At 55.7% G+C, this 13,485-nt stretch overlaps 3 protein-coding genes and 1 non-coding gene across 4 annotated transcripts; 1 reads left to right on the plus strand and 3 right to left on the minus strand.

The window, feature by feature from the left end:
• Positions 1-2,064: 2,064 nt before the first annotated feature.
• IML2 (Mitochondrial outer membrane protein iml2) lies at positions 2,065-4,377 on the plus strand (the record flags this gene model as incomplete). Its single annotated transcript, XM_053199133.2, has 2 exons — positions 2,065-4,004; positions 4,068-4,377. The coding sequence occupies 2 exons, from the start codon at positions 2,065-2,067 to the stop codon at positions 4,375-4,377; spliced, it is 2,250 nt and encodes a 749-aa protein (XP_053043398.2).
• Positions 4,378-4,643: 266 nt separating this feature from the next.
• Positions 4,644-5,657, minus strand: N0V96_002875 (uncharacterized protein; the record flags this gene model as incomplete). The annotated part of the gene is made up of 1 exon (XM_053199134.1): positions 4,644-5,657. One exon carries the CDS (start codon positions 5,655-5,657, stop codon positions 4,644-4,646), a length of 1,014 nt encoding a protein of 337 aa, XP_053043399.1.
• Positions 5,658-6,889: 1,232 nt separating this feature from the next.
• Positions 6,890-6,996, minus strand: N0V96_002876. Its single transcript has one exon. It is a non-coding gene; the product is annotated as a tRNA-Ser (tRNA).
• Positions 6,997-7,996: 1,000 nt separating this feature from the next.
• On the minus strand, positions 7,997-10,672 carry N0V96_002877 (uncharacterized protein; the record flags this gene model as incomplete). Its single annotated transcript, XM_053199135.2, has 1 exon — positions 7,997-10,672. The coding sequence occupies one exon, from the start codon at positions 10,670-10,672 to the stop codon at positions 7,997-7,999; it is 2,676 nt and encodes an 891-aa protein (XP_053043400.1).
• Positions 10,673-13,485: the final 2,813 nt, after the last annotated feature.

Genomic DNA, 13,485 nt, shown 5'->3' on the forward strand with positions numbered 1-13,485 from the left:
ATGCGCCCCCGATGTAACTCGGGGATTGCCAGCAGCCGAACGACCCGATAACCCCGGGGCCATCCCCCACTGACCGCAGTGTTGGATTAGTGACAATCAATGAGTTATCTAACTATCCATGGATATCTTGGGGCCGATGGATCAAGGACACACCAAAGTGCGAATGCGGATGCGGAAGCGGCAGGCTCAGCCACCACTCAAAGGCACGGAATACGACGCTACTCCTGCACAGGTCGTAACTTTCTTCTTCTGCTCACTCTCTCCAGTGAGTCCAGTCTCTCTTTTGGTTCTCACTAGCGGATCTTCCCTGGTAAAGTGGTCCTGAAGCTGTGGAGGAAAGCTGTGTGATTCATCACTCAACTCTCTCGTCAAGGGCCCTACCTATCTCACTTCGCGGGGGTCAGAAGAATTGGCCGCTTTTCCCAGGCTGGATACTTAGAAGACCGGCCAATTTTTCTGTCCCTGCGTTCTCACCTAATGAGCCTTTTCTAAAAAGCTCACAATAACTTCCGTACGGGTACGTTTGTGAATCGGAGCTGCGCCTCTCTTTATGAGAATATTACTCCGGCTGATGTAGCCGGATCTGCCTACAGCACCGCCTTACCATGCTCGCTAGAGACTCTTCTCCGTACACTCAATATATACACAAACCAACATGCATCCACACAACGCTCACCAGCACCGGCACCATCCCATCTCATACTATCCATCGACACCCCCGTCCCAATTCTCGACCGGTGGACTCGCCGGCGCATGAACGAATAACCGTTAGCTCCAGCTCTAGGAACCCATCCGAGCCCATTCTCTCGATCTCCCTCCCTCGTGCCCCGCGCCACCTGGACTCAAAGTACAACTGCTTTAAGGCTCGGTCGCCCCTCTCCGACCTTACCTTTTCATGCCCTGGAGCCGCAGATACGTGTATTTGGCAGCTCTTCCTAAGTTGTACGGTAACGCGCAACGCTCACCGCATATACCACACCCACTTTGTCAGAGCAACCCTGGCCCATCTCACTCTTGCTTGTCAATGACGGCCGTTGCGAACTCTTGGCACATCTGACGCCGCTTCTGTGTTACTGAAGGTGAGGACTTTTGCGTACTGTTCACTGGTTCAGTACGTGCACCCCTGACTTGTTCAACAGCTGAGCTGCGCTCTCCTTCGCCGCCGCTCACCTAAGCCTTTTTCCATGCATGTACTCGACCATACCTTGGCTTGGCTTGGCTTATTTGTTCCCTTTTCTTACCTCATGCTATTGTTCTTAAGCCAGCCTTTCTAACTTTCTCACCTTATCGTCAGCAGTCATATCAACGTCGTCACCAGCAAGAGCTCGTCCTCCAACCTTGCCTTTACCCCATGATACCGAGGACATCCGGGCATCTCCTCTGATACCGAGAGCTCCCCCATTTCACAAGGAAAAGGCCCACCAACAGCAGAAGCTCACTGAGTGACTGAGCACGCGCTCTCGACCGCTTTCGGCTCTCACTTCTCCATCTCAGTTTTTAGCTTCCCACGTCTTTGTCTCCATCTCTATCCTCGCCGAACAGCGCCATTTATCAGGCACCCTTGCGTCCGTTTTTATTCCCAGCCAGCTCCGGGTTGCCACCAAAAAAAAAAGGGACGAAATCGAAGCTTCCACCAGAGAGCTCCGGACTGGTACACTCGCACTCACAAACACTCACCAGCACACAAAACTAGGACAACTCACTCACTCTACTCACACGAGGCGGCCAAACTAGGCAAAAAAGACGTCATCCCCTTCGCCAATCGGCATTCCAGATTCGGACTCTGTCGACCCGTGTTTGTTTCAGCACCCCAAAGTCCGCCGCTGGGGATCCACGGCCCTTTTTGCCTGCCGCGAGCTTCTCTCACTCTCACTCTCACTCTCTGTCAGCGACTCGCCGGAGCACTTCCGGTTTCTAGTCATCCCCGTCAACTTCCCGAGGTCCCGACTCAGTGACAACCAGCCCGTCTCGTGAATTTTCTTGTTCTTCTTGTAGTTGGCCACGTTGCATTCTGCTCGTAGGAAACATTCACTCACTCTTGGCACTTCTCATCACGCTTTCATCATGAGTAGACTGGGCTCATGGTTCCGCTCGGCGGGCAAGGTAAGCAGCAATGCGAGCCCGGCCGCGTCATCGGTCAACCTTTCCTCCAAGGAGCTCTCCGCCAAGGAAATGGCCGATATCGAAGAGGCCATGGTAGCCGCCGCCTTCATCATGAACGACGACATTGACGGCGCCGAGGAGCGTCTGCGCAAGGGCGACTCGGCCTTTCACCAGCTGGGCCTGGCCATGACGACATTCCTCCGCTCCGTGCTCGGGTTCGAAAAGGAGGTCATGAACGAGGCCTCAAAACGGCTGGCCGACACAGAGGCCAAGGCATGGGCGGATTACAAAAAGGCCGAACGGGACGCCACGAGCAGTAGGATCTACGCGCCGGGCACCGAGTTCTTGCTCATCCACGCGGAGTCGCAGCTCATGGCGGCCGTCGTGGCCGTATTGCACGAGAGTCTGACGGAGGCTCTCAAGGGTTTCTATAAGCTGCGCAAGGCGTTTGTCACCCTTGACAGCATTATGATGCAGGAGGCCAAGGCGCTGGAGAAGGACAAGAACAAGCCCGACCCGCCGCCGCTACGGCAACGGATGAGCGAGGAGAAGATGCCCGGCAGCTTCGACGACGAAGAGTTTGCCGACCTGGAACGCAAGTCCGATAGCGATATTGAGTTTGTAGACGCCAACGAGGTGCCCAAATCGGGAGCGGTCACACCGGCGGAGAAGAAGGTGAACGGCTCAGCGACGTTGGAGGCACCGACACAGGATCTGGCCGCTCTCAGTCTTGACTCTGGCACATCAACGCCCTCGGGCGACGCCAAGCTCGCCCCTCTGCAAGTGTCCTCGCAAATGGCCGACGACTCGGACGCGGACTCTGGCGTCTTCTCGAACCCCGTCGACGCCTTCATCCACAGCGGCGCCAACATGTGCTTCGGCATGCTGCTCTTCATGCTCAGCATGGTCCCGCCCGCCTTCTCCCGCCTGCTGTACGTCGTCGGCTTCCGGGGCGACCGCGAGCGCGGCGTGCGCATGCTCTGGAAGAGCACCCAGTTTGATAACCTTAACGGCGCCGTGTCCGGTCTGATCCTCCTGGGCTACTACAACGGGCTTCTGGGCCAGGCGGACATCACGCCCGCGGAACGGGACTTTGACGCAAACGCTGAGATGGTCGGGTACCCGGCGCAAAAGTGCGAGGCCCTCCTCGCCTCCATGCGGACGCGGTACCCGGACTCCCGCCTCTGGCGCGTGGAGGAATCCCGCGTCCTGGCGCAGCAGCGCCGCCTCGCAGACGCCATTCAGCTCCTCACAACAGGCCAGGAGTCCAAGATGCGCCAGGTCACGGCCCTCAACGCCTTTGAGCTCGCCCTAGCGGCCATGTCGCACCAGGACTGGGAGCTGATGCAGAAGACGTTCCTCCGCTGCCTCGAGCTCAACGACTGGAGTCATACGCTGTACTACTACATGGCCGGGTGCGCCGAGCTGGAGCTCTACCGCGACGCCTTCCACGCCGAGAAGAAGGACGAGGACGAGATGCGCCGGCGCAAGAAGAAGGCCGAGGAGCTGTTCCGCAAGGCGCCGACGACGGCAGGACGGAAGAAGTTTATGGCGCGCCAGCTGCCGTTTGATACCTTCATCACGCGCAAGATTCAAAAGTGGGAGGAGCGCGCAAAGGAGTTCAAGGTCGATTTGGCGGATGCCGTCTGCGTCAGTCCCGCACAGGAGATGGTCAGCTTGTGGAATGGTACAAAGAGGATGAACGACGAGGAGCTACACATGTCGATCAAGAGTCTGGGATGGGAACGTTGCACTCTGCCAGCCGAGGCCCTGGAGAAGGTCAAGAAGACACCCGACGAGGCTTCCATCCGGTCAATTTGCCTTGCGGCTATTTACAGGACTCTGGGACGCTTCGAGGACGCGAGGACAATTCTACAGACGGAAGTTCTCAACGCAGACAGGTACGTTGGATGTTCACCTTTGAAGAAGTGGCAACCGTAAGACCGATACTAACGAAAAGACAGAGCGGCATTCAAGGGCCCTACAAAGGACGAATACCCCCTGCCTACAGCCCACTACGAGATGGCCGCCGTGGCCTGGTTCGAGTGCTGCCAGCCCGAGAAGCGCCAGGCCGCGGCAGACGAGCCAGCGGACGCCGAGGGCCAGGCCAAGGCGGTTGCAGACTACCGCAAGAAGAAGATGAACGAGTGCCAGGAGTGGCTCGACAAGGTCGTCGCGTGGGAGGCGTTTGTTTTTGACGCCAGGTTGGGCATGCGTGTGCAGGCGGCGCTGGAGACGCTCAAGTGGTTCAAGAAGAAGAATAACTGGGCGTAGAAGGGTGGTAGGCAGCATTGTGATTCACTGGGTTTGCGTTTACACATACAGGAGCCGGCCTTTGGGCGCATTGGATCAGGGACCTGGGGGGACTGGAACACATGATTTGGAGTAAACTTCGTCGGTATATATAAACAAGATACTTAGACGTGTTTGGCGATTTGGGGTGGGGGTATCCTCGAAACATATAAGAAGCAACTGCATTCAACGCACAGCAGAACCATCCAAACTCACAAGACAGAAATAAGAAACCAGTAAAATCCTCCTCAGTTGCTCTTCTTCCCCTTGCGTCCCCGACCCTTCTTCAACTCTTGGATGCCACCCTGCACAAAGCCAACACCATTGTTGGCCGCTCTCTCACTGCGCTCCTTAACCCGGTGCTTCTCCGCCTCGGCTTTCATATCATCAATCACGTCCTGCCCCTCGCTCGTGCCATGAGCCCAATCCAACACGCCCCACGCTCCATAGTTGCCGCCCCCTTGGCCGGCATAGTGAATCGCCGTCCGGCGCGTGATCCCGCCCATGACGATACCCGGAACGACGCTGTAACCAGACATGGCCATGGTCTCCTCAATAGTACAAAACCCAACAAACAAAAAGTACGTCAACAGATGGGGACGAAGGACCACGGCCGGCACGAAAATGGGCACGATGCGGTGGAGCAGGAACGGGATCGGGTGGTCGGCGAAGAGCATCAGCGAGAACGGCGGCGCGGCGCGAGCATGGGCGTACGAAGCATGAAGCTTGCCTATGCGCGTCGAAGTGAGGCGTCTGCCACGGGAGTGTAGGACGCGCGTGTGGATGTAGTACGTCAAGACCTCGCGCGCGGCGATGAGGAAGGCGAGGTGCTTTATGAGCTGGAACGGCAGCGGCAGGGCCGAGGATGCGCGGAAGAGGGGCTCGCGGAAGTAAGATGCGTACGCCAGACTCGTGCCCCCTTCGAGGCCGGCGGACAGGGCGAGGTTGAAGAGGGCGAGAGCGAGGGTCTTGAGAAGGGTTGGGCCGTGGGTTGGCGGGAGGGCTGCAGCGCCAGCGGTCTTGATCGATTCAGAGAGGGAGGGGAGGAGGGTGTCGAAGAGGAGAAAGGCGAGGGATGGGACGAGCCAGAGGATGAGGCGGATGGCGAGGGCGCCAAGGAGTTGGATCTTGAGGGGTCCGTGAGAGAGGACGAGGGTTGTCCAGGTCATGTAGAAGAAGAGGAGGTTGAGGGAGGTCGTCCAGGAGGTTATGGAGGGCGCGAGGAAGTAGGAGACTATCGGGAGGGAGAGAAGAATATCCATGGTGTTGAGTGTGACAGGTGAGGTGAGCTGTTGTTGTGAGATGAGATGGATGTGGCTGAGGTCAAGTGTAAGTGAAGTGAGAGTCGACTGAGTGAGTCCGACTCAGAAGAACGAAACCAAAGTCTTGATGGAGACGTCAGTTTCAAGGTTGAAAACGACCACAGACTTTGCGACTTGGTGAAGAACTCATGGCTTTGGTGATAGGGCTGCGCTGTTGAATGGGAGGGCGCGTGGTAAATAAGCAGCAGCATCCAGGCGCACGTTGGCAGCCATGACGTAGCGTCGCATGGGTGTGTTGATTCTTGCGTCCCACCATGAATTAGCGCCAGAGCTGCATCAAACAGGGTATCTTGGGATAAGTGCAATCTGAGGATGTTCCTCCGTACGTTTAAATTTAGGACGGTTTCAAATGTCAAGCACTCGGCAGCGGAAGGAGGTTGCTTCCCTAATTGTTCCAAGCCGGACTGCATTCCGACCTCATCGCGGACTGATTGACCCCACTTTGCTCCGTCGCACCGGCCCGGAGCTGGTCTTGGAGAATCATGGCCCGAAAGCTTGCGTTGAATCGGTCCGTCCTGGTCATACATACCGCAGGCTTGACGTTCCTCCTTTCCTCTGATCCTCAGCCTGCACAGAAATCACCTTGATATATCAGTTCACAAATTGGGCAGTGGCAGTCATTTTTCCAGATTCCACTGATTTCAATAGCGATATGAAAGCTTTCCTGGGTCCCGCTCTCTCCAGTATTGTCTACAGTATTGTCTTCAGTATTAGTCCTTGCTGGTCTTACTTTATTATGGTCTGAATTCTACAGGGGGCGGCAGATGGGAGTGGATAGAATAAGGAGCAGAAAAGGGGATAAGAAGCAAAGAATAAAAGGCCAGGCCGGCAGAAGGGGGTATAATGTCTAAGAGCAACTCTATTTGAGGCAGTATCGAAGACAACTGTAAATAAGCTAGATAGAGCATAGCAGAATGCCGTCTCTCCATCATTTTCTTGTCCTGATACCTCTAGCCTTGTTAAAGGTAACATCTCTCACTTGAAGTTGGCCAAGTTGATTTCCTCAGGTCGGCCAGCAACGGCACAACACGACAGAGCGATCAGGGAGTGTGAGAACTGAAAGTAAAGGTTAGGCAGGCCCAGTGGGTCCTTCCCAAAGCGCAAAGGGGCAAAAAAAAAACCACACACATCCCCCAAAACCCAACCAAAACCACCAAAAAAACCAAAAATATCGACGAAGACAAGATTCGAACTTGCGCGACCGAAGCCATGTGCTACAAAGGCTCTGAAATACAGAGGTAATTCGAGGCACACCCATTAACCACTCTGGCACTTCGCCTGGTTTGATGACTGCCTTGGTGATCATTGGGGCCTAAGTTGGGCTGGGAGGAGCTGTGTGGATGCGCGGGTCGATATTGGGGCGGGTGGGCTTGCGTGCACATGTCTTGGATCGAGATCCGCACTGGGAGTCAGCCGCAGATAAGGGTGAGATGCATAAGAGCGGGAAGCGGCAGTGTGAGGGGAGGTTTGTCTGTTGTGCGACTTGTATGGGAGTTCCTATGGGAGGGTTGTCTTATGTATTTGGTTCTCATTACCTTACATGAGGTAATCTCACTTTGACAACTTTCCGCCCAACTCTCTATCTACCACAAACCCGACCTAGAGAACGAAAAGAGGAGAGCAGGGACAAAGATGGGAAGTATGAATTTCAGTACATGACCATAGACTAGATATGTTTTTAACTAGCTTTCCCTTGAGTTTTCTGGATGCAATGGGACCCTTGACGACTTCAAGACAACAAGGTACTCAGTCTACTACGCAGTAAAGGAAGAGTCACAAGGAAGAAAGCCGTCAGACATTGCCTGGACATCATATGCCACAAAGGAGATCGTATTAACACATTACTCGGTGTTTGTCCACAGCTGCTGTGCAACAGAACAAGCCGATGCTGTACTACTGCTATATACTATGGAGCGATGCTCTTCAACAATGGCTGCTTCATGAAATAACCCTGCCGGCCCTGGTGTCTTTTCCCTCACGGCTTCGGAACCCCTTCGAAGCTCGTCCCCAGGACTCCCAATCAACCAACCAGCCCGCCCTAAGCCTGCAGACGCGCTCGACGCCGATGCCATAAAAAAGGTATCCAACCACACAACGTACATGAGCCGCCTGAGAATAATTACAAAACTCCCCCCTACGTAGGTATTGGATATAAATCAGAGGTGTAGGTCAAATCGTAAATGGTTCGAGGTCATTCAAGTGCCCAAAGTAGAAAGAAAGAAAAAGAAAAAATGTGACCGTAAAATGGGGAAATCCGTGGTCTCAATATCATGGTCCCCTTACCGCGTACCGGTTCTCCGGCCGCGGTCGTCCTTTTTGGAAGTGGCTCGCAGCCAGTCGTCCCATTCCTTGCTAATCTCCATGAGCACGGCGCCCATGACACCAGCGCTCGCCATCAAGCCGTGGCCTTCGCCTTCGAGAACGCGCACCTCGCAGCGCTTCATCGTCTTGCCAAGCCATTTGACATTGTCAACCGGCACGCGAGTATCGCGGCTGCCGTGGTGTATAACGACAGGCCGTGTAATATCAACGTATCGGAAACCGATCGTGTGTCTGCGTTCCAAGCAGACCAGTAGGTCGACGGCGGGATTGGCTCCCGTCGTGGCCAGCTCCCAGATGGCATGCGTCAATCTCGTGTCGTAGATTGTCTGACGCTCTTTATCCATCAATGCATCCGACGCAGCAGCAATGACCTGGGCATCGGCATCGTAGTGCCCTTGCGCCGATGCCGTGCCGGGTGGTCTGATTCTGTCCATGGTCTCTGTGGCGGGCAGTGTGGGTCTGCCTGACAGGTCGTCGCCTGTGCTGTTGCGATCGAAATTCAAGCCAAGGTTTTCCTTGTCGAGGTGGGGTGTCGTGTCCCGCTTGCTCCCATGCGTCGCCGGGGTGTCCCGGCCAGTGGTTGCGGTGGATTTTCGCTTGCTGCGTCTGGGGTTCTTGGGCAGCGAACTGGTGATGGAACTACTGGTCGCAGACATGAACGAGCTGTTGGCAGCCTTCAAGAAAGTCGTCGGGAGCGCTCGCAGGATGCGCTGCGAGGTAGGGATCGCGTTGGTTGGTGGCAGCGCCTGTGACGTGCCAAAAACGTTCATCTGCGAGGGCGGGATCCAAGGCGCGAGCAAATGGATCTTGCCCCGAATGTGTTGGGGCATCCGGAGAGCAGTAGCCAGCGCATAAATGGCGCCGGCAGAGTGAGCGAGGATTGAAAATTTGGTAATCTTCAGAGCCTGGCAAATGGCATAGACATCATCGGGCCAGCTGAGTGGCGTCGCGGTTCCGTCAGCGTAGGACTCGCTATCGCCCACGCCAGGTCTGTCGGGTGTAATGAGACGAAGCTTCAGCGTCAACGCGAGCTCGTCGTAAAAGGCCGTGATATATCTCGTCAATCCCATTCCCACACAGCAAAACACAGCCGAGCCATCTGCATCTCCCACCTCGGAAAAGGAAATCACACGGCCGGTTTGCGGGTGTCGGATCTTTTGCGAAAGGCGAGGAGAACACAGGTATGACTCAACGGCGTCGTCAATCGAGTCTGCACTGCGGGGGCGTTCATACCCGGCTGGCATGCTGTTGCGTGGATCGGGTGAGGCTGCCGAGTTGCGTGAGCTCGCCTGCGACTCATCTCCCTTGGGACTCAGCGGCTGAGAGAGCCGTTTGAGCCTGGAGCTACTGCGCTTCATCTTGATAGCTTCACCTGCGTCTGGGGCCTCGCGTGTTGATTTGCGCCTACTATTCCGGTCGGCGATCTGCTCATCCCGACGACGACCTTGGGCGACAGCGGGGAACGGTGCACTGTCCTCCACGTCCTCTTCTTCAAATAACGGTCCTGTTGATAGAAAGTTCTCGGTATGCCTGGACTCGAAGAATGGGCGGCTGAAAGACTTGCCGGATGCGTCGGCCGATGCTCTAGCGAGGTCGTTTTCGGAAGCATGGCGAGACAAGTGTTTGCGCCTCGGTGCCTCCCGCGAAGAGGTCTGTTCTTCTCCTTCAAATATTATCTCGTTGGTGCTATTAGCGCTTTCTCTCTTTGATCTAGAGGATCTCGTAGAGGATCTCTTTGCATTCGCTCCCGTCTTGAAGAGAGACGAGTCTCGCGCGGGTATTGCTCGGGGGCTACTGGCGGTTTCGGGTCCTGGGCTCGCCATTTCGTGTTGTTTGCGGGCGCTTCCACGGGTGGGAGAGTCTGGTGTGTAGGCGGGTTCTTCGCTGATGGGCGTCTCGGCGAGGAAGGGATCGGGTCGTAGGGAGGCTCCGGTGAAGCTGCTGGAACTGCGGTCGCCAATACTCGCGCGCTTCTTTTCTTCCTTTTCTCGTAGTCGCTCCTTGGAACTCATGTACATCAATCCCCTGTGACTTCTACCCTGTTTCTTACCCCAACTATCAAATGAGCGCTGTCTCTTGAGCTCTGGGGTGGGCGCAGAGCCACGTTCAACAGAAAGATTGCCTATGCTCTGCGCATCATCCCGCGACCCGAGTGAGCCTTTGGAAGAGGGCCTCGAAGAACTTCGCAAGAGGGACTTGAGGCCACCGGATCCGTCGCGAGCGGGTGAGGATTTGGGGGCGGTCAAGGGCGAGAATCCGGAGGGTGGTTTGGCGGTTCGGATAACGGGAGCGGATGCGGCGATCTCGTCGAGGGGCAGGTCTTCTTTCCGGAGTTGTTCGAGGGAAGGCTGGTGGAAGGCGCCGTAGTCGACTCCAAAGCTGCCTAGGCGAGGGGTTGCGGGAACAGATAAGCTCGGGGTGCTGCGTTCAAAGTGTTGGTCGGCGGGCTTGGTTATCACGGCAAAGCTGGTGATGAGAGAAGAGATGACCTCGGGAGAGCTGGGAACGGCATCGGCGTGGCGCGACGGAGGAGGTGGTGGAAGAGAGCGGTTCCGCGGCTGAGGTTCAGGGGTTTGAAGATTCCGGTAGCGCTGGGGGATAGGGGGGATTGAGTTTGGATCGTAGTCGTCCATGGCGACGCAGGGAGAAAGAAAGAGGTTACGGGTAGTCGACGGACCACGCCAGACCAGACCAAAGTGCCCGAACCAGACCAGCAGACCACGCGAGCGCAGGACGACACGGAACCGGCCTCAGGATCCAGGAGAGAGCACGGAACAGTTGCTGGACTGACTGCTGCGGTAGGCGGACGGTCGGGGCGGCGTGTGTGGTGGGCAGCAAGCAGAAAGGCTGCAGTGTGCAGTGTGCAGTACCGTTCCAGAAGCAGAGTCGTACAGCGAGAGTACTCTGTACGTACAAAGAACCCAGCGGGTGGTGAGATGGGATGAGAAGAGGGTCCGGGTGGCAGCTGCAACTGCGACTGCGACTGTGACTGTGACAGACCCAGCAGGAACAATGGAAACGGTGAACTAGGGCGGCCGCGAGCCCCCCTTACCGTGCGTCGATCGGGATCCGGGCTGCACCACGGTCCACGAGTGTCGGCGGATGGGCGAGGAAAGGGATAGGATCTCACTCTGAATCGGGTGTAGAGAAAGGCCGGGAAAGGGTCGCGTCTTTTCGCTAGTACTGAACGCCAGCGACGAGAACGAGAACGTGACCAGCAGACGTTGGCGCAGGTACGCGGAGTCGGTAAGGTCGACAAGCCTGGCGTGCCTGGCAAGGAATGGTGGTTTGGTGCGGCTACGGGACCGCAGACGCACGAGGAAAGGCGCGGGCGACCGACTGTGAATGGTGGATAGAGCCAGGGAGACTCTGGAGCGTCCGGTGTCCAGAACCAGCGTCTGTGTTCATGCAGGATGACCAGCAGCGGTCGCGAGGTAGCTGTCAGGTACTGGCGGCGTACTGCATGTAGTGTAAAGGAACACAAAAAAAGGTATGGATCTGGCGTCTTGGTACGAGTACGTTGATGCGGGCAGCGGTGGCTGCAGCTGCAGGCAGGGTGAAGCGGAGCGTGTTCGGGATAGCGTCTCTGGTTTTCTTGCGGATTGTCTCGTCTTGTCTCTATTCACGCGTTGATCGACCGAGAAGAGGAGATCAAGAGGAGGGGACCGTGCTCGAGGGTTTTCTTGGTTGTCTTCTAATTATTGCGGCTTGCGGCCTTGCCCTCAAGTACACCGTATGTGAGGTATATGTGGTTATGCCCCCTGGAATTGTTAAAATTCACTTTTTGTCCGCCCCTTGCGCTCGATCAGATGAGATTGAGAAGAGAGATGGTGGGTGGGTGGGTGTTGTTGGACGTGATTGGTAGCGGTGCCTGGGTTGGAATTGGGCGGAATGATTGACACAGTCCGACTCCAGATCGATTAATTGGTTGCTCCGAGTGACGACAATGTATGGTTGACAGGCAATACTCTCGGTTTCTGGGCGTTGATCTCTCTGCCCTTGACTAGATCGGGGATGGAGGAAGGATTTAGTCGATAAAGGGGGGTCAGGCAGAAAAATTGAGAGTGAGCGAGAGAAAAGGGAAAGGCGATGGAAGCGCGGAAGACGTGGGAAGCCAAAAGTCAGGCTCAGATAGATCCAGTTGCCCAGCGTCGCATTGACAGGTGAAAGAAAGGCGGCGGCGGCGGCGGCGGCGGCCCAAAGTCCAACCCAAAGGGCGTTCAATCTTGAAAATGCGAGATGTATCGGTAGGTATCCCCGTATTCCGTGGAAAGTATGTGTCAACGGGAAGAGTGACGGACAGTCGGACAAAAGTGTATGACTATGACCTGAATTATTGATTGCGCTCCCTCATCTCACCGGAAGGTAATATTGGGTGGTCTGTCGAATAAGGTGGTGGTTGTGACTGAACATGGCGCAACGGCCGTATTATTAGCCCCAGAATGGTATTATTGACCCCCGAGCCCCCTCTTCTGCTGGGGAGTGCGTCTCTCTTTTTGCAGTGTGCATTAAAACGTCTTGCGTGGTGCGGCGTCACCACTGGGATGGCTGCGCAATGCCGATTGCACATCAGACAAGATAGCAGGGACGCAACGGCGAATCACATTCCGTCTCTGTGTGTGTGCGATAGTTGTCTGGCACTCTGAGTATGAAGGAGTCGAGGAACGCTATTCAGGGGAATGGTAGACACGGCGCAGTTGGATAAGACTGGATGAAAAAGAGACGAGGGAGGGATGAGTGTTCGTATGACGATGGGCGTCCAACTTTGGCTTGCTCCTCGCCTGCACCCACTCTACTGCGTATTCGTAGGAACTTTTTGACGATGACAAGGCAACGAAAAGATGGATAGATTAAATTGGAAGATGAATGGAAGGAAAAGAAGATTCGCTCACCCACAGACCTGTATGAATAAGCTCACTGTCCACCTCTGGTGCTTGTGGCAGGTGCAGGTGCACCTTGCTGCAGTGGAAGGCCCGATGGAAAGTTCCTGCCTGTGCCTGAAGTCGGCCCCTCCAGGTGCAAATCTCAATCCAGGCGCACGGGACCGAAAGAGTGGGGTAAAAGACAGGGGCTGCCCGGGGCCAAATTCGTGAGGAAGGGGCGGGAGGTCCCCAGTGATGACAGCTTCAGAGTCCCGTCGCAACTGCCTTGCGAGAAAGGTACGTCGCCTTCGTCACAATTGAGGGAAGGATCGATCCTCAAGGTGATGATACTTGTCACACTTGTCAGCTTGAAACAGTCCAGTCAACTCAATCCCTCCTTCCTTTGCAAACGAGTAAACGAAGAAAAGATTAACTGCAAAACGGTACACCACGTGTTTTGAGCAAGCCGCAAAAACTCAAAAAAAAGGGTTCAATTTTACCCCTGGCCCAAAGCTCCGGCAATTGACCAATCCCAACTGCAGCAGTTCGGCCCCCACTGTTCCGGCCCGGTGCGGATACCAACA

This window comes from Colletotrichum fioriniae (genome assembly GCF_027942845.1).
Source record: "Colletotrichum fioriniae strain IMI 355084 chromosome Unknown scaffold_2, whole genome shotgun sequence".
Lineage (NCBI taxonomy): Eukaryota > Fungi > Ascomycota > Sordariomycetes > Glomerellales > Glomerellaceae > Colletotrichum > Colletotrichum fioriniae.